The sequence below is a fragment of the Leiobunum rupestre genome, chromosome 2 (assembly GCF_980474605.1).
Source record: "Leiobunum rupestre chromosome 2, qqLeiRupe1.1.hap1, whole genome shotgun sequence".
Lineage (NCBI taxonomy): Eukaryota > Metazoa > Arthropoda > Arachnida > Opiliones > Sclerosomatidae > Leiobunum > Leiobunum rupestre.
In genome coordinates this window covers 82,348,788-82,370,685 of record NC_143385.1, presented here as the reverse complement: position 1 = coordinate 82,370,685, position 21,898 = coordinate 82,348,788, and the positions used below count along the sequence as shown (strand labels likewise).

Here is a 21,898-nt window from a genome sequence, read left to right as displayed (position 1 = left end):
TGATTTCTTACTCCGAGAGATGGAGAAAGAGCAGCCAATTTATTATTCCGAGAGAGAGCAGCTAATGTCTTGCTCCGGGAAAGAGAAAGCCGCTAATAGCCTGCTCTGAGAGAGCGCAGCTAATTTATTAGTTCGAGAGAGAGAGAGCAGCTGATTTCTTACTCCGAGAGATGGAGAAAGAGCAGCCAATTTATTATTCCGAGAGAGAGCAGCTAATGTCTTGCTCCGGGAAAGAGAAAGCCGCTAATAGCCTGCTCTGAGAGAGCGCAGCTAATTTATTAGTTCGAGAGAGAGAGAGCAGCTGATTTCTTTCTCCGAGAGAGAGAGAAAGAGCAGCCAATTTATTATTCCGAGAGAGAACAGCTAATGTCTTGCTCCGGGAAAGAGAAAGCCGCTAATAGCCTGCTCTGAGAGAGCGCAGCTAATTTATTAGTTCGAGAGAGAGAGAGCAGCTGATTTCTTACTCCGAGAGATAAAGAGCAGCCAATTTATTATTTCGAGAGAGAGAGCAGCTAATGTCTTCCTCCGGGAAAGAGAAAGCCGCTAATAGCCTGCTCTGAGAGAGCGCAGCTAATTTATTAGTTCGAGAGAGAGAGAGCAGCTGATTTCTTTCTCCGAGAGAGAGATAAAGAGCAGCCAATTTATTATTTCGAGAGAGAGAGCAGCTAATGTCTTCCTCCGGGAAAGAGAAAGCCGCTAATTGCCTGCTCTGAGAGAGCGCAGCTAATTTATTAGTTCGAGAGAGAGAGAGCAGCTGATTTCTTTCTCCGAGAGAGAGATAAAGAGCAGCCAATTTATTATTTCGAGAGAGAGAGCAGCTAATGTCTTCCTCCGGGAAAGAGAAAGCCGCTAATTGCCTGCTCTGAGAGAGCGCAGCTAATTTATTAGTTCGAGAGAGAGAGAGCAGCTGATTTCTTTCTCCGAGAGAGAGATAAAGAGCAGCCAATTTATTATTTTGAGAGAGAGAGCAGCTAATGTCTTCCTCCGGGAAAGAGAAAGCCGCTAATTGCCTGCTCTGAGAGAGCGCAGCTAATTTATTAGTTCGAGAGAGAGAGAGCAGCTGATTTCTTTCTCCGAGAGAGAGATAAAGAGCAGCCAATTTATTATTTCGAGAGAGAGAGCAGCTAATGTCTTCCTCCGGGAAAGAGAAAGCCGCTAATTGCCTGCTCTGAGAGAGCGCAGCTAATTTATTAGTTCGAGAGAGAGAGAGCAGCTGATTTCTTTCTCCGAGAGAGAGATAAAGAGCAGCCAATTTATTATTTCGAGAGAGAGAGCAGCTAATGTCTTCCTCCGGGAAAGAGAAAGCCGCTAATTGCCTGCTCTGAGAGAGCGCAGCTAATTTATTAGTTCGAGAGAGAGAGAGCAGCTGATTTCTTACTCCGAGAGATGGAGAAAGAGCAGCCAATTTATTATTCCGAGAGAGAGCAGCTAATGTCTTGCTCCGGGAAAGAGAAAGCCGCTAATAGCCTGCTCTGAGAGAGCGCAGCTAATTTATTAGTTCGAGAGAGAGAGAGCAGCTGATTTCTTACTCCGAGAGATGGAGAAAGAGCAGCCAATTTATTATTCCGAGAGAGAGCAGCTAATGTCTTGCTCCGGGAAAGAGAAAGCCGCTAATAGCCTGCTCTGAGAGAGCGAAGCTAATTTATTAGTTCGAGAGAGAGAGAGCAGCTGATTTCTTACTCCGAGAGATGGAGAAAGAGCAGCCAATTTATTATTCCGAGAGAGAGCAGCTAATGTCTTGCTCCGGGAAAGAGAAAGCCGCTAATAGCCTGCTCTGAGAGAGCGCAGCTAATTTATTAGTTCGAGAGAGAGAGAGCAGCTGACTTCTTTCTCCGAGAGAGAGAGAAAGAGCAGCCAATTTATTATTCCGAGAGAGAACAGCTAATGTCTTGCTCCGGGAAAGAGAAAGCCGCTAATAGCCTGCTCTGAGAGAGCGCAGCTAATTTATTAGTTCGAGAGAGAGAGAGCAGCTGATTTCTTACTCCGAGAGATGGAGAAAGAGCAGCCAATTTATTATTCCGAGAGAGAGCAGCTAATGTCTTGCTCCGGGAAAGAGAAAGCCGCTAATAGCCTGCTCTGAGAGAGCGCAGCTAATTTATTAGTTCGAGAGAGAGAGAGCAGCTGATTTCTTACTCCGAGAGATGGAGAAAGAGCAGCCAATTTATTATTCCGAGAGAGAGCAGCTAATGTCTTGCTCCGGGAAAGAGAAAGCCGCTAATAGCCTGCTCTGAGAGAGCGCAGCTAATTTATTAGTTCGAGAGAGAGAGAGCAGCTGATTTCTTTCTCCGAGAGAGAGATAAAGAGCAGCCAATTTATTATTTCGAGAGAGAGAGCAGCTAATGTCTTCCTCCGGGAAAGAGAAAGCCGCTAATAGCCTGCTCTGAGAGAGCGCAGCTAATTTATTAGTTCGAGAGAGAGAGAGCAGCTGATTTCTTTCTCCGAGAGAGAGATAAAGAGCAGCCAATTTATTATTTCGAGAGAGAGAGCAGCTAATGTCTTCCTCCGGGAAAGAGAAAGCCGCTAATTGCCTGCTCTGAGAGAGCGCAGCTAATTTATTAGTTCGAGAGAGAGAGAGCAGCTGATTTCTTTCTCCGAGAGAGAGATAAAGAGCAGCCAATTTATTATTTCGAGAGAGAGAGCAGCTAATGTCTTCCTCCGGGAAAGAGAAAGCCGCTAATTGCCTGCTCTGAGAGAGCGCAGCTAATTTATTAGTTCGAGAGAGAGAGAGCAGCTGATTTCTTTCTCCGAGAGAGAGATAAAGAGCAGCCAATTTATTATTTCGAGAGAGAGAGCAGCTAATGTCTTCCTCCGGGAAAGAGAAAGCCGCTAATTGCCTGCTCTGAGAGAGCGCAGCTAATTTATTAGTTCGAGAGAGAGAGCAGCTGATTTCTTTCTTCGAGAGAGAGATAAAGAGCAGCCAATTTATTATTTCGAGAGAGAGAGCAGCTAATGTCTTCCTCCGGGAAAGAGAAAGCCGCTAATTGCCTGCTCTGAGAGAGCGCAGCTAATTTATTAGTTCGAGAGAGAGAGAGCAGCTGATTTCTTTCTCCGAGAGAGAGATAAAGAGCAGCCAATTTATTATTTCGAGAGAGAGAGCAGCTAATGTCTTCCTCCGGGAAAGAGAAAGCCGCTAATTGCCTGCTCTGAGAGAGTGCAGCTAATTTATTAGTTCGAGAGAGAGAGAGAGCAGCTGATTTCTTTCTCCGAGAGAGAGATAAAGAGCAGCCAATTTATTATTTCGAGAGAGAGAGCAGCTAATGTCTTCCTCCGGGAAAGAGAAAGCCGCTAATTGCCTGCTCTGAGAGAGTGCAGCTAATTTATTAGTTCGAGAGAGAGAGAGCAGCTGATTTCTTTCTCCGAGAGAGAGATAAAGAGCAGCCAATTTATTATTTCGAGAGAGAGAGCAGCTAATGTCTTGCTCCGGGAAAGAGAAAGCCGCTAATAGCCTGCTCTGAGAGAGCGCAGCTAATTTATTAGTTCGAGAGAGAGAGAGCAGCTGATTTCTTACTCCGAGAGATGGAGAAAGAGCAGCCAATTTATTATTCCGAGAGAGAGCAGCTAATGTCTTGCTCCGGGAAAGAGAAAGCCGCTAATAGCCTGCTCTGAGAGAGCGCAGCTAATTTATTAGTTCGAGAGAGAGAGAGCAGCTGATTTCTTTCTCCGAGAGAGAGAGAAAGAGCAGCCAATTTATTATTCCGAGAGAGAGCAGCTAATGTCTTGCTCCGGGAAAGAGAAAGCCGCTAATAGCCTGCTCTGAGAGAGCGCAGCTAATTTATTAGTTCGAGAGAGAGAGAGCAGCTGATTTCTTACTCCGAGAGATGGAGAAAGAGCAGCCAATTTATTATTCCGAGAGAGAGCAGCTAATGTCTTGCTCCGGGAAAGAGAAAGCCGCTAATAGCCTGCTCTGAGAGAGCGCAGCTAATTTATTAGTTCGAGAGAGAGAGAGCAGCTGATTTCTTACTCCGAGAGATGGAGAAAGAGCAGCCAATTTATTATTCCGAGAGAGAGCAGCTAATGTCTTGCTCCGGGAAAGAGAAAGCCGCTAATAGCCTGCTCTGAGAGAGCGCAGCTAATTTATTAGTTCGAGAGAGAGAGAGCAGCTGATTTCTTTCTCCGAGAGAGAGAGAAAGAGCAGCCAATTTATTATTCCGAGAGAGAACAGCTAATGTCTTGCTCCGGGAAAGAGAAAGCCGCTAATAGCCTGCTCTGAGAGAGCGCAGCTAATTTATTAGTTCGAGAGAGAGAGAGCAGCTGATTTCTTACTCCGAGAGATGGAGAAAGAGCAGCCAATTTATTATTCCGAGAGAGAGCAGCTAATGTCTTGCTCCGGGAAAGAGAAAGCCGCTAATAGCCTGCTCTGAGAGAGCGCAGCTAATTTATTAGTTCGAGAGAGAGAGAGCAGCTGATTTCTTACTCCGAGAGATGGAGAAAGAGCAGCCAATTTATTATTCCGAGAGAGAGCAGCTAATGTCTTGCTCCGGGAAAGAGAAAGCCGCTAATAGCCTGCTCTGAGAGAGCGCAGCTAATTTATTAGTTCGAGAGAGAGAGAGCAGCTGATTTCTTACTCCGAGAGATGGAGAAAGAGCAGCCAATTTATTATTCCGAGAGAGAGCAGCTAATGTCTTGCTCCGGGAAAGAGAAAGCCGCTAATAGCCTGCTCTGAGAGAGCGCAGCTAATTTATTAGTTCGAGAGAGAGAGAGCAGCTGATTTCTTTCTCCGAGAGAGAGAGAAAGAGCAGCCAATTTATTATTCCGAGAGAGAACAGCTAATGTCTTGCTCCGGGAAAGAGAAAGCCGCTAATAGCCTTCTCTGAGAGAGCGCAGCTAATTTATTAGTTCGAGAGAGAGAGAGCAGCTGATTTCTTACTCCGAGAGATGGAGAAAGAGCAGCCAATTTATTATTCCGAGAGAGAGCAGCTAATGTCTTGCTCCGGGAAAGAGAAAGCCGCTAATAGCCTGCTCTGAGAGAGCGCAGCTAATTTATTAGTTCGAGAGAGAGAGAGCAGCTGATTTCTTACTCCGAGAGATGGAGAAAGAGCAGCCAATTTATTATTCCGAGAGAGAGCAGCTAATGTCTTGCTCCGGGAAAGAGAAAGCCGCTAATAGCCTGCTCTGAGAGAGCGCAGCTAATTTATTAGTTCGAGAGAGAGAGAGCAGCTGATTTCTTTCTCCGAGAGAGAGATAAAGAGCAGCCAATTTATTATTTCGAGAGAGAGAGCAGCTAATGTCTTCCTCCGGGAAAGAGAAAGCCGCTAATAGCCTGCTCTGAGAGAGCGCAGCTAATTTATTAGTTCGAGAGAGAGAGAGCAGCTGATTTCTTTCTCCGAGAGAGAGATAAAGAGCAGCCAATTTATTATTTCGAGAGAGAGAGCAGCTAATGTCTTCCTCCGGGAAAGAGAAAGCCGCTAATTGCCTGCTCTGAGAGAGCGCAGCTAATTTATTAGTTCGAGAGAGAGAGAGCAGCTGATTTCTTTCTCCGAGAGAGAGATAAAGAGCAGCCAATTTATTATTTCGAGAGAGAGAGCAGCTAATGTCTTCCTCCGGGAAAGAGAAAGCCGCTAATTGCCTGCTCTGAGAGAGCGCAGCTAATTTATTAGTTCGAGAGAGAGAGAGCAGCTGATTTCTTTCTCCGAGAGAGAGATAAAGAGCAGCCAATTTATTATTTCGAGAGAGAGAGCAGCTAATGTCTTCCTCCGGGAAAGAGAAAGCCGCTAATTGCCTGCTCTGAGAGAGCGCAGCTAATTTATTAGTTCGAGAGAGAGAGAGAGCAGCTGATTTCTTTCTCCGAGAGAGAGATAAAGAGCAGCCAATTTATTATTTCGAGAGAGAGAGCAGCTAATGTCTTCCTCCGGGAAAGAGAAAGCCGCTAATTGCCTGCTCTGAGAGAGCACAGCTAATTTATTAGTTCGAGAGAGAGAGAGCAGCTGATTTCTTTCTCCGAGAGAGAGATAAAGAGCAGCCAATTTATTATTTCGAGAGAGAGAGCAGCTAATGTCTTCCTCCGGGAAAGAGAAAGCCGCTAATTGCCTGCTCTGAGAGAGTGCAGCTAATTTATTAGTTCGAGAGAGAGAGAGAGCAGCTGATTTCTTTCTCCGAGAGAGAGATAAAGAGCAGCCAATTTATTATTTCGAGAGAGAGAGCAGCTAATGTCTTCCTCCGGGAAAGAGAAAGCCGCTAATTGCCTGCTCTGAGAGAGTGCAGCTAATTTATTAGTTCGAGAGAGAGAGAGCAGCTGATTTCTTTCTCCGAGAGAGAGATAAAGAGCAGCCAATTTATTATTTCGAGAGAGAGAGCAGCTAATGTCTTGCTCCGGGAAAGAGAAAGCCGCTAATAGCCTGCTCTGAGAGAGCGCAGCTAATTTATTAGTTCGAGAGAGAGAGAGCAGCTGATTTCTTTCTCCGAGAGAGAGAGAAAGAGCAGCCAATTTATTATTCCGAGCGAGAGCAGCTAATGTCTTGCTCCGGAAAGAGAAAGCCGCTAATGGCCTGCTCTGAGAGAGCGCAGCTAATTTATTAGTTCGAGAGAGAGAGAGCAGCTGATTTCTTTCTCCGAGAGAGAGAGAAAGAGCAGCCAATTTATTATTCCGAGCGAGAGCAGCTAATGTCTTGCTCCGGAAAGAGAAAGCCGCTAATTGCCTGCTCTGAGAGAGTGCAGCTAATTTATTAGTTCGAGAGAGAGAGAGCAGCTGATTTCTTTCTCCGAGAGAGAGATAAAGAGCAGCCAATTTATTATTTCGAGAGAGAGAGCAGCTAATGTCTTGCTCCGGGAAAGAGAAAGCCGCTAATTGCCTGCTCTGAGAGAGCGCAGCTAATTTATTAGTTCGAGAGAGAGAGAGCAGCTGATTTCTTTCTCCGAGAGAGAGATAAAGAGCAGCCAATTTATTATTCCGAGAGAGAACAGCTAATGTCTTGCTCCGGAAAGAGAAAGCCGCTAATAGCCTGCTCTGAGAGAGCGCAGCTAATTTATTAGTTCGAGAGAGAGAGAGCAGCTGATTTCTTACTCCGAGAGATGGAGAAAGAGCAGCCAATTTATTATTCCGAGAGAGAGCAGCTAATGTCTTGCTCCGGGAAAGAGAAAGCCGCTAATAGCCTGCTCTGAGAGAGCGCAGCTAATTTATTAGTTCGAGAGAGAGAGAGCAGCTGATTTCTTTCTCCGAGAGAGAGAGAAAGAGCAGCCAATTTATTATTCCGAGAGAGAGCAGCTAATGTCTTGCTCCGGGAAAGAGAAAGCCGCTAATTGCCTGCTCTGAGAGAGCGCAGCTAATTTATTAGTTCGAGAGAGAGAGAGCAGCTGATTTCTTTCTCCGAGAGAGAGAGAAAGAGCAGCCAATTTATTATTCCGAGAGAGAGCAGCTAATGTCTTCCTCCGGGAAAGAGAAAGCCGCTAATTGCCTGCTCTGAGAGAGCGCAGCTAATTTATTAGTTCGAGAGAGAGAGAGCAGCTGATTTCTTTCTCCGAGAGAGAGAGAAAGAGCAGCCAATTTATTATTCCGAGAGAGAGCAGCTAATGTCTTCCTCCGGGAAAGAGAAAGCCGCTAATAGCCTGCTCTGAGAGAGCGCAGCTAATTTATTAGTTCGAGAGAGAGAGAGCAGCTGATTTCTTTCTCCGAGAGAGAGAGAAAGAGCAGCCAATTTATTATTCCGAGAGAGAGCAGCTAATGTCTTCCTCCGGGAAAGAGAAAGCCGCTAATTGCCTGCTCTGAGAGAGCGCAGCTAATTTATTAGTTCGAGAGAGAGAGAGCAGCTGATTTCTTTCTCCGAGAGAGAGAGAAAGAGCAGCCAATTTATTATTCCGAGAGAGAGCAGCTAATGTCTTGCTCCGGGAAAGAGAAAGCCGCTAATTGCCTGCTCTGAGAGAGCGCAGCTAATTTATTAGTTCGAGAGAGAGAGAGCAGCTGATTTCTTTCTCCGAGAGAGAGATAAAGAGCAGCCAATTTATTATTTCGAGAGAGAGAGCAGCTAATGTCTTCCTCCGGGAAAGAGAAAGCCGCTAATTGCCTGCTCTGAGAGAGCACAGCTAATTTATTAGTTCGAGAGAGAGAGAGCAGCTGATTTCTTTCTCCGAGAGAGAGATAAAGAGCAGCCAATTTATTATTTCGAGAGAGAGAGAGCAGCTAATGTCTTCCTCCGGGAAAGAGAAAGCCGCTAATTGCCTGCTCTGAGAGAGTGCAGCTAATTTATTAGTTCGAGAGAGAGAGAGAGCAGCTGATTTCTTTCTCCGAGAGAGAGATAAAGAGCAGCCAATTTATTATTTCGAGAGAGAGAGCAGCTAATGTCTTCCTCCGGGAAAGAGAAAGCCGCTAATTGCCTGCTCTGAGAGAGTGCAGCTAATTTATTAGTTCGAGAGAGAGAGAGCAGCTGATTTCTTTCTCCGAGAGAGAGATAAAGAGCAGCCAATTTATTATTTCGAGAGAGAGAGCAGCTAATGTCTTGCTCCGGGAAAGAGAAAGCCGCTAATAGCCTGCTCTGAGAGAGCGCAGCTAATTTATTAGTTCGAGAGAGAGAGAGCAGCTGATTTCTTTCTCCGAGAGAGAGAGAAAGAGCAGCCAATTTATTATTCCGAGCGAGAGCAGCTAATGTCTTGCTCCGGAAAGAGAAAGCCGCTAATGGCCTGCTCTGAGAGAGCGCAGCTAATTTATTAGTTCGAGAGAGAGAGAGCAGCTGATTTCTTTCTCCGAGAGAGAGAGAAAGAGCAGCCAATTTATTATTCCGAGCGAGAGCAGCTAATGTCTTGCTCCGGAAAGAGAAAGCCGCTAATTGCCTGCTCTGAGAGAGTGCAGCTAATTTATTAGTTCGAGAGAGAGAGAGCAGCTGATTTCTTTCTCCGAGAGAGAGATAAAGAGCAGCCAATTTATTATTTCGAGAGAGAGAGCAGCTAATGTCTTGCTCCGGGAAAGAGAAAGCCGCTAATTGCCTGCTCTGAGAGAGCGCAGCTAATTTATTAGTTCGAGAGAGAGAGAGCAGCTGATTTCTTTCTCCGAGAGAGAGATAAAGAGCAGCCAATTTATTATTCCGAGAGAGAACAGCTAATGTCTTGCTCCGGAAAGAGAAAGCCGCTAATAGCCTGCTCTGAGAGAGCGCAACTAATTTATTAGTTCGAGAGAGAGAGAGCAGCTGATTTCTTACTCCGAGAGATGGAGAAAGAGCAGCCAATTTATTATTCCGAGAGAGAGCAGCTAATGTCTTGCTCCGGGAAAGAGAAAGCCGCTAATAGCCTGCTCTGAGAGAGCGCAGCTAATTTATTAGTTCGAGAGAGAGAGAGCAGCTGATTTCTTTCTCCGAGAGAGAGAGAAAGAGCAGCCAATTTATTATTCCGAGAGAGAGCAGCTAATGTCTTGCTCCGGGAAAGAGAAAGCCGCTAATTGCCTGCTCTGAGAGAGCGCAGCTAATTTATTAGTTCGAGAGAGAGAGAGCAGCTGATTTCTTTCTCCGAGAGAGAGAGAAAGAGCAGCCAATTTATTATTCCGAGAGAGAGCAGCTAATGTCTTCCTCCGGGAAAGAGAAAGCCGCTAATTGCCTGCTCTGAGAGAGCGCAGCTAATTTATTAGTTCGAGAGAGAGAGAGCAGCTGATTTCTTTCTCCGAGAGAGAGAGAAAGAGCAGCCAATTTATTATTCCGAGAGAGAGCAGCTAATGTCTTCCTCCGGGAAAGAGAAAGCCGCTAATAGCCTGCTCTGAGAGAGCGCAGCTAATTTATTAGTTCGAGAGAGAGAGAGCAGCTGATTTCTTTCTCCAAGAGAGAGAGAAAGAGCAGCCAATTTATTATTCCGAGAGAGAGCAGCTAATGTCTTCCTCCGGGAAAGAGAAAGCCGCTAATTGCCTGCTCTGAGAGAGCGCAGCTAATTTATTAGTTCGAGAGAGAGAGAGCAGCTGATTTCTTTCTCCGAGAGAGAGAGAAAGAGCAGCCAATTTATTATTCCGAGAGAGAGCAGCTAATGTCTTGCTCCGGGAAAGAGAAAGCCGCTAATTGCCTGCTCTGAGAGAGCGCAGCTAATTTATTAGTTCGAGAGAGAGAGAGCAGCTGATTTCTTTCTCCGAGAGAGAGAGAAAGAGCAGCCAATTTATTATTCCGAGAGAGAGCAGCTAATGTCTTCCTCCGGGAAAGAGAAAGCCGCTAATTGCCTGCTCTGAGAGAGCGCAGCTAATTTATTAGTTCGAGAGAGAGAGAGCAGCTGATTTCTTTCTCCGAGAGAGAGAGAAAGAGCAGCCAATTTATTATTCCGAGAGAGAGCAGCTAATGTCTTCCTCCGGGAAAGAGAAAGCCGCTAATAGCCTGCTCTGAGAGAGCGCAGCTAATTTATTAGTTCGAGAGAGAGAGAGCAGCTGATTTCTTTCTCCGAGAGAGAGAGAGAAAGAGCAGCCAATTTATTATTCCGAGAGAGAGCAGCTAATGTCTTGCTCCGGGAAAGAGAAAGCCGCTAATAGCCTGCTCTGAGAGAGCGCAGCTAATTTATTAGTTCGAGAGAGAGAGAGCAGCTGATTTCTTACTCCGAGAGAGAGAGATAAAGAGCAGCCAATTTATTATTCCGAGAGAGAACAGCTAATGTCTTCCTCCGGGAAAGAGAAAGCCGCTAATTGCCTGCTCTGAGAGAGCGCAGCTAATTTATTAGTTCGAGAGAGAGAGAGCAGCTGATTTCTTTCTCCGAGAGAGAGAGAGAAAGAGCAGCCAATTTATTATTCCGAGAGAGAGCAGCTAATGTCTTGCTCCGGGAAAGAGAAAGCCGCTAATAGCCTGCTCTGAGAGAGCGCAGCTAATTTATTAGTTCGAGAGAGAGAGAGCAGCTGATTTCTTACTCCGAGAGAGAGATAAAGAGCAGCCAATTTATTATTCCGAGAGAGAACAGCTAATGTCTTCCTCCGGGAAAGAGAAAGCCGCTAATAGCCTGCTCTGAGAGAGCGCAGCTAATTTATTAGTTCGAGAGAGAGAGAGCAGCTGATTTCTTACTCCGAGAGAGAGATAAAGAGCAGCCAATTTATTATTCCGAGAGAGAACAGCTAATGTCTTCCTCCGGGAAAGAGAAAGCCGCTAATTGCCTGCTCTGAGAGAGCGCAGCTAATTTATTAGTTCGAGAGAGAGAGAGCAGCTGATTTCTTACTCCGAGAGAGAGATAAAGAGCAGCCAATTTATTATTCCGAGAGAGAACAGCTAATGTCTTCCTCCGGGAAAGAGAAAGCCGCTAATAGCCTGCTCTGAGAGAGCGCAGCTAATTTATTAGTTCGAGAGAGAGAGAGCAGCTGATTTCTTTCTCCGAGAGAGAGATAAAGAGCAGCCAATTTATTATTCCGAGAGAGAACAGCTAATGTCTTGCTCCGGAAAGAGAAAGCCGCTAATAGCCTGCTCTGAGAGAGCGCAGCTAATTTATTAGTTCGAGAGAGAGAGAGCAGCTGATTTCTTACTCCGAGAGATGGAGAAAGAGCAGCCAATTTATTATTCCGAGAGAGAGCAGCTAATGTCTTGCTCCGGGAAAGAGAAAGCCGCTAATAGCCTGCTCTGAGAGAGCGCAGCTAATTTATTAGTTCGAGAGAGAGAGAGCAGCTGATTTCTTACTCCGAGAGAGAGATAAAGAGCAGCCAATTTATTATTCCGAGAGAGAACAGCTAATGTCTTCCTCCGGGAAAGAGAAAGCCGCTAATAGCCTGCTCTGAGAGAGCGCAGCTAATTTATTAGTTCGAGAGAGAGAGAGCAGCTGATTTCTTTCTCCGAGAGAGAGATAAAGAGCAGCCAATTTATTATTCCGAGAGAGAACAGCTAATGTCTTGCTCCGGAAAGAGAAAGCCGCTAATAGCCTGCTCTGAGAGAGCGCAGCTAATTTATTAGTTCGAGAGAGAGAGAGCAGCTGATTTCTTACTCCGAGAGATGGAGAAAGAGCAGCCAATTTATTATTCCGAGAGAGAGCAGCTAATGTCTTGCTCCGGGAAAGAGAAAGCCGCTAATAGCCTGCTCTGAGAGAGCGCAGCTAATTTATTAGTTCGAGAGAGAGAGAGCAGCTGATTTCTTTCTCCGAGAGAGAGAGAAAGAGCAGCCAATTTATTATTCCGAGAGAGAGCAGCTAATGTCTTCCTCCGGGAAAGAGAAAGCCGCTAATAGCCTGCTCTGAGAGAGCGCAGCTAATTTATTAGTTCGAGAGAGAGAGAGCAGCTGATTTCTTTCTCCGAGAGAGAGAGAAAGAGCAGCCAATTTATTATTCCGAGAGAGAGCAGCTAATGTCTTGCTCCGGGAAAGAGAAAGCCGCTAATAGCCTGCTCTGAGAGAGCGCAGCTAATTTATTAGTTCGAGAGAGAGAGAGCAGCTGATTTCTTTCTCCGAGAGAGAGAGAAAGAGCAGCCAATTTATTATTCCGAGAGAGAGCAGCTAATGTCTTCCTCCGGGAAAGAGAAAGCCGCTAATAGCCTGCTCTGAGAGAGCGCAGCTAATTTATTAGTTCGAGAGAGAGAGAGCAGCTGATTTCTTACTCCGAGAGAGAGATAAAGAGCAGCCAATTTATTATTCCGAGAGAGAACAGCTAATGTCTTCCTCCGGGAAAGAGAAAGCCGCTAATTGCCTGCTCTGAGAGAGCGCAGCTAATTTATTAGTTCGAGAGAGAGAGAGCAGCTGATTTCTTACTCCGAGAGAGAGATAAAGAGCAGCCAATTTATTATTCCGAGAGAGAACAGCTAATGTCTTCCTCCGGGAAAGAGAAAGCCGCTAATAGCCTGCTCTGAGAGAGCGCAGCTAATTTATTAGTTCGAGAGAGAGAGAGCAGCTGATTTCTTTCTCCGAGAGAGAGATAAAGAGCAGCCAATTTATTATTCCGAGAGAGAACAGCTAATGTCTTGCTCCGGAAAGAGAAAGCCGCTAATAGCCTGCTCTGAGAGAGCGCAGCTAATTTATTAGTTCGAGAGAGAGAGAGCAGCTGATTTCTTACTCCGAGAGATGGAGAAAGAGCAGCCAATTTATTATTCCGAGAGAGAGCAGCTAATGTCTTGCTCCGGGAAAGAGAAAGCCGCTAATAGCCTGCTCTGAGAGAGCGCAGCTAATTTATTAGTTCGAGAGAGAGAGAGCAGCTGATTTCTTACTCCGAGAGAGAGATAAAGAGCAGCCAATTTATTATTCCGAGAGAGAACAGCTAATGTCTTCCTCCGGGAAAGAGAAAGCCGCTAATAGCCTGCTCTGAGAGAGCGCAGCTAATTTATTAGTTCGAGAGAGAGAGAGCAGCTGATTTCTTTCTCCGAGAGAGAGATAAAGAGCAGCCAATTTATTATTCCGAGAGAGAACAGCTAATGTCTTGCTCCGGAAAGAGAAAGCCGCTAATAGCCTGCTCTGAGAGAGCGCAGCTAATTTATTAGTTCGAGAGAGAGAGAGCAGCTGATTTCTTACTCCGAGAGATGGAGAAAGAGCAGCCAATTTATTATTCCGAGAGAGAGCAGCTAATGTCTTGCTCCGGGAAAGAGAAAGCCGCTAATAGCCTGCTCTGAGAGAGCGCAGCTAATTTATTAGTTCGAGAGAGAGAGAGCAGCTGATTTCTTTCTCCGAGAGAGAGAGAAAGAGCAGCCAATTTATTATTCCGAGAGAGAGCAGCTAATGTCTTCCTCCGGGAAAGAGAAAGCCGCTAATAGCCTGCTCTGAGAGAGCGCAGCTAATTTATTAGTTCGAGAGAGAGAGAGCAGCTGATTTCTTTCTCCGAGAGAGAGAGAAAGAGCAGCCAATTTATTATTCCGAGAGAGAGCAGCTAATGTCTTGCTCCGGGAAAGAGAAAGCCGCTAATAGCCTGCTCTGAGAGAGCGCAGCTAATTTATTAGTTCGAGAGAGAGAGAGCAGCTGATTTCTTTCTCCGAGAGAGAGAGAAAGAGCAGCCAATTTATTATTCCGAGAGAGAGCAGCTAATGTCTTCCTCCGGGAAAGAGAAAGCCGCTAATAGCCTGCTCTGAGAGAGCGCAGCTAATTTATTAGTTCGAGAGAGAGAGAGCAGCTGATTTCTTTCTCCGAGAGAGAGAGAGAAAGAGCAGCCAATTTATTATTCCGAGAGCGAGCAGCTAATGTCTTCCTCCGGGAAAGAGAAAGCCGCTAATTGCCTGCTCTGAGAGAGCGCAGCTAATTTATTAGTTCGAGAGAGAGAGAGCAGCTGATTTCTTTCTCCGAGAGAGAGAGAGAAAGAGCAGCCAATTTATTATTCCGAGAGAGAGCAGCTAATGTCTTCCTCCGGGAAAGAGAAAGCCGCTAATTGCCTGCTCTGAGAGAGCGCAGCTAATTTATTAGTTCGAGAGAGAGAGCAGCTGATTTCTTTCTCCGAGAGAGAGAGAGAAAGAGCAGCCAATTTATTATTCCGAGAGCGAGCAGCTAATGTCTTGCTCCGGGAAAGAGAAAGCCGCTAATAGCCTGCTCTGAGAGAGCGCAGCTAATTTATTTGTTCGAGAGAGAGAGAGCAGCTGATTTCTTACTCCGAGAGAGAGAGAAAGAGCAGCCAATTTATTATTCCGAGAGAGAGCAGCTAATGTCTTCCTCCGGGAAAGAGAAAGCCGCTAATAGCCTGCTCTGAGAGAGCGCAGCTAATTTATTAGTTCGAGAGAGAGAGAGCAGCTGATTTCTTTCTCCGAGAGAGAGAGAGAAAGAGCAGCCAATTTATTATTCCGAGAGAGCGCAGCTAATTTATTAGTTCGAGAGAGAGAGAGCAGCTGATTTCTTTCTCCGAGAGAGAGAGAGAAAGAGCAGCCAATTTATTATTCCGAGAGAGAGCAGCTAATGTCTTCCTCCGGGAAAGAGAAAGCCGCTAATTGCCTGCTCTGAGAGACCGCAGCTAATTTATTAGTTCGAGAGAGAGAGAGCAGCTGATTTCTTTCTCCGAGAGAGAGAGAAAGAGCAGCCAATTTATTATTCCGAGAGAGAGCAGCCAATTTATTATTCCGAGAGAGAGCAGCTAATGTCTTCCTCCGGGAAAGAGAAAGCCGCTAATAGCCTGCTCTGAGAGAGCGCAGCTAATTTATTAGTTCGAGAGAGAGAGAGCAGCTGATTTCTTTCTCCGAGAGAGAGAGAAAGAGCAGCCAATTTATTATTCCGAGAGAGAGCAGCTAATGTCTTCCTCCGGGAAAGAGAAAGCCGCTAATTGCCTGCTCTGAGAGAGCGCAGCTAATTTATTAGTTCGAGAGAGAGAGAGCAGCTGATTTCTTTCTCCGAGAGAGAGAGAGAAAGAGCAGCCAATTTATTATTCCGAGAGAGAGCAGCTAATGTCTTCCTCCGGGAAAGAGAAAGCCGCTAATTGCCTGCTCTGAGAGAGCGCAGCTAATTTATTAGTTCGAGAGAGAGAGCAGCTGATTTCTTTCTCCGAGAGAGAGAGAGAAAGAGCAGCCAATTTATTATTCCGAGAGCGAGCAGCTAATGTCTTGCTCCGGGAAAGAGAAAGCCGCTAATAGCCTGCTCTGAGAGAGCGCAGCTAATTTATTTGTTCGAGAGAGAGAGAGCAGCTGATTTCTTTCTCCGAGAGAGAGAGAGAAAGAGCAGCCAATTTATTATTCCGAGAGAGAGCAGCTAATGTCTTCCTCCGGGAAAGAGAAAGCCGCTAATTGCCTGCTTTGAGAGAGCGCAGCTAATTTATTAGTTCGAGAGAGAGAGAGCAGCTGATTTCTTTCTCCGAGAGAGAGAGAAAGAGCAGCCAATTTATTATTCCGAGAGAGAGCAGCCAATTTATTATTCCGAGAGAGAGCAGCTAATGTCTTGCTCCGGGAAAGAGAAAGCCGCTAATAGCCTGCTCTGAGAGAGCGCAGCTAATTTATTAGTTCGAGAGAGAGAGAGCAGCTGATTTCTTACTCCGAGAGAGAGAGAAAGAGCAGCCAATTTATTATTCCGAGAGAGAGCAGCTAATGTCTTCCTCCGGGAAAGAGAAAGCCGCTAATTGCCTGCTCTGAGAGAGCGCAGCTAATTTATTAGTTCGAGAGAGAGAGAGCAGCTGATTTCTTGCTCCGAGAGAGGGCAGCTAATTTATTAGTTCGAGAGAGCGCAGCTAATTTATTAATCCGAGAAAGAGCATCTAATTTCTTGCTTCGAGAAAGAGAGATCAGCTAATTTCTTGCTCCGGGTTGCCCCGAGAAATAGAAAGAAGCTAATTTATTGCTCCCTTTAGCTGCGAGGTTAGTGATGGAAACACAGATTTCGGAGAACGTTTTGGTTGAAAAAATCTTCAAAGAGAAAATGGCGATCAGGTAAGAAGAATTGCGAAGTATGAATTTTTTTTATTCGAATTGCCCTTTTGCATTGATTTTCTCTGTATAAACAAGAAAGTATTTATTTACGCTTATAATTTGGTTGTACCAGAATTGTATACGAAGAAGTAATCATCTACTAATCCTGCTAATGTTAAAAAGTTACGGCCAAACACAAACCGGGAGGCTAACTTAATAGTCAGCCCCCAGGTAAACAAATAGGCCTAATTGCGCTTTTCTATATACACCCATCTTGCACCACCAATTTTAGAGCTTATACCGCTTTATTTATTTCTAGAAACGTTAAAATATTTCTAGAAACGTTAAAATATTTCTAGAAACGTTAAAATATTTCTAGAAACGTTAAAATATTTCTAGAAACGTTAAAATATTTCTAGAAACGTTAAAATATTTCTAGAAACTTTAAAATATTTCTAGAAACGTTAAAATATTTCTAGAAACGTTAAAATATTTCTAGAAACGTTAAAATATTTCTAGAAACGTTAAAATATTTCTAGAAACGTTAAAATATTTCTAGAAACGTTAAAATATTTCTAGAAACGTTAAAATATTTCTAGAAATGTTAATTAGTTTTTTCCGGTTTGGCGCCCCATAGTGCGCGAAGCATATTTATGGCGTCTACTCCGCCACCGCCCTCCCTCCCCTATCCTCGTCCGCTGTTCTGTTTATCTCGCGCTCTTCCCTCCAACAACAACTCCGCCCTATCTCAGCCACTTTTCGTCAAGGCTACTGGAGATTTAACTTTTCGTTGCAAAGCTATTTTCATTTTCTTGTCACTTTCGCAAAGTTCTTCTATCTCCGCTGGCCACGTCGAAATCGGGAGGTGATGCCACGAAAATAAATACGACCGTGTCCTAATAAAAAATTTACTTAAGCCTGTGTTAAATATTTTATAAAAGTTTTAACTTTTAATCCGCTCATCGTGGTTTTTGACATGTCAATAAATACAGCTCTACCGAGATATACAGGTACAATTTTATTTCGTTGACTATAAAAGATATTGTTTTCAGAAATAGCATTGTATGCTTAAGGTAATGTTACTATCAATATCCGGAATGTGGTATTTTTTCAGGAAGGTCATTATCTAATATTTTATTGAATCTAATTCTTAATTGACCAATTTCACCCCAAAATGGGAGCTGACGCCGCGATGAATTTGGAGAGGACAATATTTTGAGATCATAATGTCATTGGCCCATTTGTCGGGACGCCTATTTTTATTTGAGCTCGCGCGCGAAAAACGAAACCGGGACAGAAATATGAACTAAAAATATTTCTTCGAACTAAACAAACAATTAACTCCCTACAACTGAAATCTTAAAGTATCGTTTAAATCATTTTCTAAACCTTTAATGGTACAAATACCATTTAAAATCACTTTCTAAATCATTTTCTAAACCTTTATAGGTACAAATAATCATTTGAATTAATTTCTAATCCTTTTAAAGTAGGGATACACCGATATGGGCGGTAATATCGGACGATAACAAAGTTATCTATCATAACAGTAGTGCATATGATAAAATCATTGTGAAAGACGGTTCAGTGCACTGTCATACCATTTTATTCGAATTTTTTATTTTATGTGATACATATTTTCTATCACAAATCGGATATCGTTATTTTGTATTTGTTAATTTTTGTTTACACTCGTAACTCCCTGTCTAAAAAAAAGGTATGATATAGCTTCTGAGGTCTGGCCAATCAAATAAAATATTATCATTAGTTGATGGAGAATTTTCTGAAAATATTTTTCTAATATCGATATTGGCCGATACCGATATTAGAAAAATAGACCGATATATATGTGCATCCCGACTTTAAAGGTAACACCGTACCAATTGCCGTTTAAAGTGCAGATTTGATTAAATTTATGAATCTTTAATGGTACGAATATCATTTAAATCGCTGATTTTAATCAATTTCTAAACCGTTAAAGGTACAAATTACAATTGAAATTGCAGATTTGAATCAATTTCTAAACTTTTATTGGTACGAATATCATTTAAAACGCTTATTTAAATCAATTTTTAAACCTTAAAAAGGTACAAACGTCTATTTTAATAAGGGCTCAGCGTTCGAATAATGAATTTCCCGTTCAGTTCTTTTATATCCATTTTATATCATTTGTTTCATATTAAATCGTATATTAGTCGCGAATAATATCCATAAATAAACAGTTCATCGGATTTTTTATGATTAATTGAAATTTTGGCGGTTAACTTATCCGTTTCCTCGAGCTCTAATTTGAATCAATTTTCAAACCAAAAAAGATAAAATATCATTTGTATAGCTGATTAAATAAAATTGATTTACATTTAAATCAGAAGTCGCTGCTCCTCAGCAATAGAGAAACTCTTCGTCGTAGCGCCACCTAGACTCGTGGAACAAATCGCTCAAAACAGCGGTATCATTTCACGGGTTTTTAAATAGATTAAGGTAATAAAATTTGCGCTTAAATAAAACGTATTCAATGAAATCGCCAAGAAGTAATATTTCCGAGAGCCAGGACTGTAACGATATCTTACTGATGGAAAGTTTCGATTATTTCAACAAGCACTATATAAACAGTAATTTGGCGGTCTTAGCTCCCGTAAATATTTCTTGGGGATTTCCTTGAAGATGTTTTATTTAAGCGCCTATTACCTTTAATTTGGGGTAACTAGCTGCTTGGAGGAATAAAGTCTGCAGGAGTAGCGAATGGGTGGGGAGTTTGTTTTCATAATTGACCGTAGAGCCGCTGTACAGTAGCCCCGCACTCGGAGTCCTGGAGATATTTTCACGTTTGCATAGCGCCTGCCATGCAGTGTTTCCACTTTGCGGCAAAAACTGTCTTGGTGAGCACCAGAAATTTTAAAACCGGCGAAAATAGTTTTCGATATTATCAGTCAGAAAAACTAAAAAATCATGGTCTCTTTAGTCCCTTTACTGTGCCTCCAATGCCAAAACCATTCAATTTTTTTGGCAGAGATAAACTTGATCTAAAACAAATAGTTACCTTTTGTAAAAAATAAATATATTGCCTAAATCTAAGATTGGAAATAAAGATAAGAAAAATATGCAGTGACACCAAGAATGTATTTATTTATATTTAGGTGGAGGAGCGTACTGGGGGGACCAACGGGTGGATTGAGAGAAAGGCTAAAAACCGTCTCGACATAGACATTCTCCCTAGGTATAAATAAATACATTCTTGGTGACACTAAAAGAAATTAAGATAAATCTATGCGGGAAATTATGGCGTAAACGGCGGCGAAAATCGACTATAGGACCGGCGAAAACTGGTAAAATTGCCCCTAAAATAGGCGAAAATCTCGACCGCAGAGTGGAAACACTGCTGCCAAAGAATATAAAGCCCCAGGAATGGAAGGTGTACTGGAACTTTTGCGCCTCTCGTTTTTAAAGTGAGACCGGGTTGCGTTAACCGTTTCCGGTTACTCTGATTTGCTTTGCCGGAAGTTTCTAGCGCAGCCAAAACACGCGGCCCCTTTCATTCCTGGGGCTTTATATTCTTTGCTGCTGCCATGCTGTGAGCCTTTCTCACATAAACTCTCAAACAAAATGGCGGTGTGCAGTAACGCGAGCTTCTCTTTTAAAGGGTCATTTTGGCTATTTAATTTCACTTGTTTACTAACCTAGGATCCGGAAATAGGGCTAGGAAAATGGCAATAAATTTAAATTGTAAATGTAACAAAATTTCGTATGAGCTTTAACTGGTGGCTAGAAAGGTGGTTTAAGCAGCCGTTGATCTGGTATTTCCATGATGGCTTATTTACGACATCAAAATGAACGTTAATGAGTTAATTTGGAGGCACTTGCTTATTCCGAACCAAGTGGTAGGTACAGTGTTCGGCTGCACTGGTGGCACCCCTCTCGGACTAAATAGACTACATTTGAAAAGTTTCCTTTATTGAGACTTGGCACTCCGTAGCTTTGGCCATTGCCGCCATTGTGGTAACATTTTTCTCCCCACGATAAAGACTATTGAAAAAAAAACTGTGACGTAGCACTGCCAAGTCCCTATTGGGAAGAGTACTACTAAAGTCTAGTTTAACATGGCATATTTGACGATATAATAGGGAATATACACCGGGATAATTATTAAAACGCAAATCCTACAAATAATTTTTTTCTCTTTTCAGAAATCATGATGCCGTTATGTTGATACTGAATAATCAGTGCTAGAAAAGAAATAAAGATGTTTTATACTAGTCCGATTTGCCGCTGGTTGAGGATAACTTTGTTTTCGAGGAGATTTATGCTGTGCGTTATCGTTTTATTTTGCGTAATATACGTCCTTACGTTCCTAATCAGGTCTTCGGAACTGAAAGACAACAAACTTAGCATCAAGGTTCAAGGTTTCTTTGGCGACAGTGACGCAAAGGCACTCGTCCAAAATGAGTCGTCCAGCGTCAAATCCAAAACGTTCACCATTCTTTTTTGGAACAACGGAGAGCGAATGATACGTCGTTTCGTCAGGTCTTACGGTAGCGTTGAAAAAGACCCGCTCAGACACTGCGACGTCAAGAACTGCGTGTATCGAATAGACGGCCTGGCTGGGCTGAAGCAAAGCGACGCGGTCGTCTTCCACTTGCATCGCATCAAAGGTCCGGATGACGTCCCGCCTTACCGACTGCCTCACCAACGTTGGGTGTTCTTCACCGACGAATCGCCAATGCACACGTTCTACTTAGCCCAAAAGAAAGACATGGAGTATTATAACGGTATTTTTAACTGGAGCATGACTTACAGTATGGACGCCGACGTGCCAGTTCCGTACGGAAGAACCCGAAGCCTAACGGAAGACGAGAAAGCTGACGTGCCGAAATTGCAAAACTACTTTCTGTTGAACGGCAAAGCGACGGCTGTTGTTGGAAGTAACTGTGGTGGCACCAACCACCGTTGGGATTACGTTCGCGAATTGCGCAAATACACTACCGTTGACGTCTACGGCGGGTGTGGAAACCTTAAATGTCCCGGAGGCTACATGGGAACGTTTTGCCCTTTGATAAAGGGCTACAAGTTCTACTTGGCGTTTGAGAACTGTAATTGTAAGGAGTACATCACCGAAAAGATGTGGTGGAACGCCTTCAGCAACGAAGCCATTCCCGTGGTGATGGGCGCTCCCGCTAGCGACTACCGGAAGCTCTGCCCGCCCAATTCCTTCATCCACGTCGAGGATTTTGAAGATCCAAAGTCTTTGGCTCTCTACTTGAACTTCCTTTCCAAAAACGAAACGGCCTATAATTCTTATTTCGCCTGGAAAACTAGCTACAAAGTCGTTAACGAACACGGGTATTTCCACTCGAATTCCATGCACATCTGTCATTTGTGCCAAGCTTTGAATGATCCGTCCAAAGAACCCAAAGTTTACAATAACTTGGAAGAAATCTGGAGTCCCCGAGTCTCTTGCAGGGGTCCCAAGTGGAAACCGTCCTAATGTAATTCGCCACTTCGCCTGAATTAGCTCATATCTACATTCCCTTAGTGAACTGCATTACTGCATATACTTCACGTTTGGGGCAATGACTTAATAGTTAATAAACAGTTAGAGTTGCTATTTCAAATGAAATGGTGAATTGTTTAAAAAGTATTTTTGAAATTTTTACAAAATTTGTGAATATAATTTCTACCAGAAATGAACACATTTGTGTTTAATGTTAAAAATTGTTGTTCTATTTCTATAAGGTTTTGAGAAATATTATA

At 43.5% G+C, this 21,898-nt stretch overlaps 1 protein-coding gene across 2 annotated transcripts; it reads left to right on the top strand.

The window, feature by feature from the left end:
• The first annotated feature begins 16,854 nt into the window (after positions 1-16,854).
• On the top strand, positions 16,855-21,898 carry LOC149959545 (inactive fucosyltransferase B-like). Of its 2 annotated transcripts, XM_090166502.1 has the most exons (3): positions 16,855-17,160; positions 18,520-18,599; positions 20,335-21,898. In XM_090166502.1, exon 3 carries the CDS (start codon positions 20,391-20,393, stop codon positions 21,630-21,632), a length of 1,242 nt encoding a protein of 413 aa, XP_090022628.1. In that variant the 5' UTR covers positions 16,855-17,160; positions 18,520-18,599; positions 20,335-20,390; the 3' UTR covers positions 21,633-21,898. The 2 variants fall into 2 exon arrangements, with proteins under 2 accessions (XP_090022628.1, XP_090022627.1); XM_090166501.1 differs by lacking the exon at positions 18,520-18,599.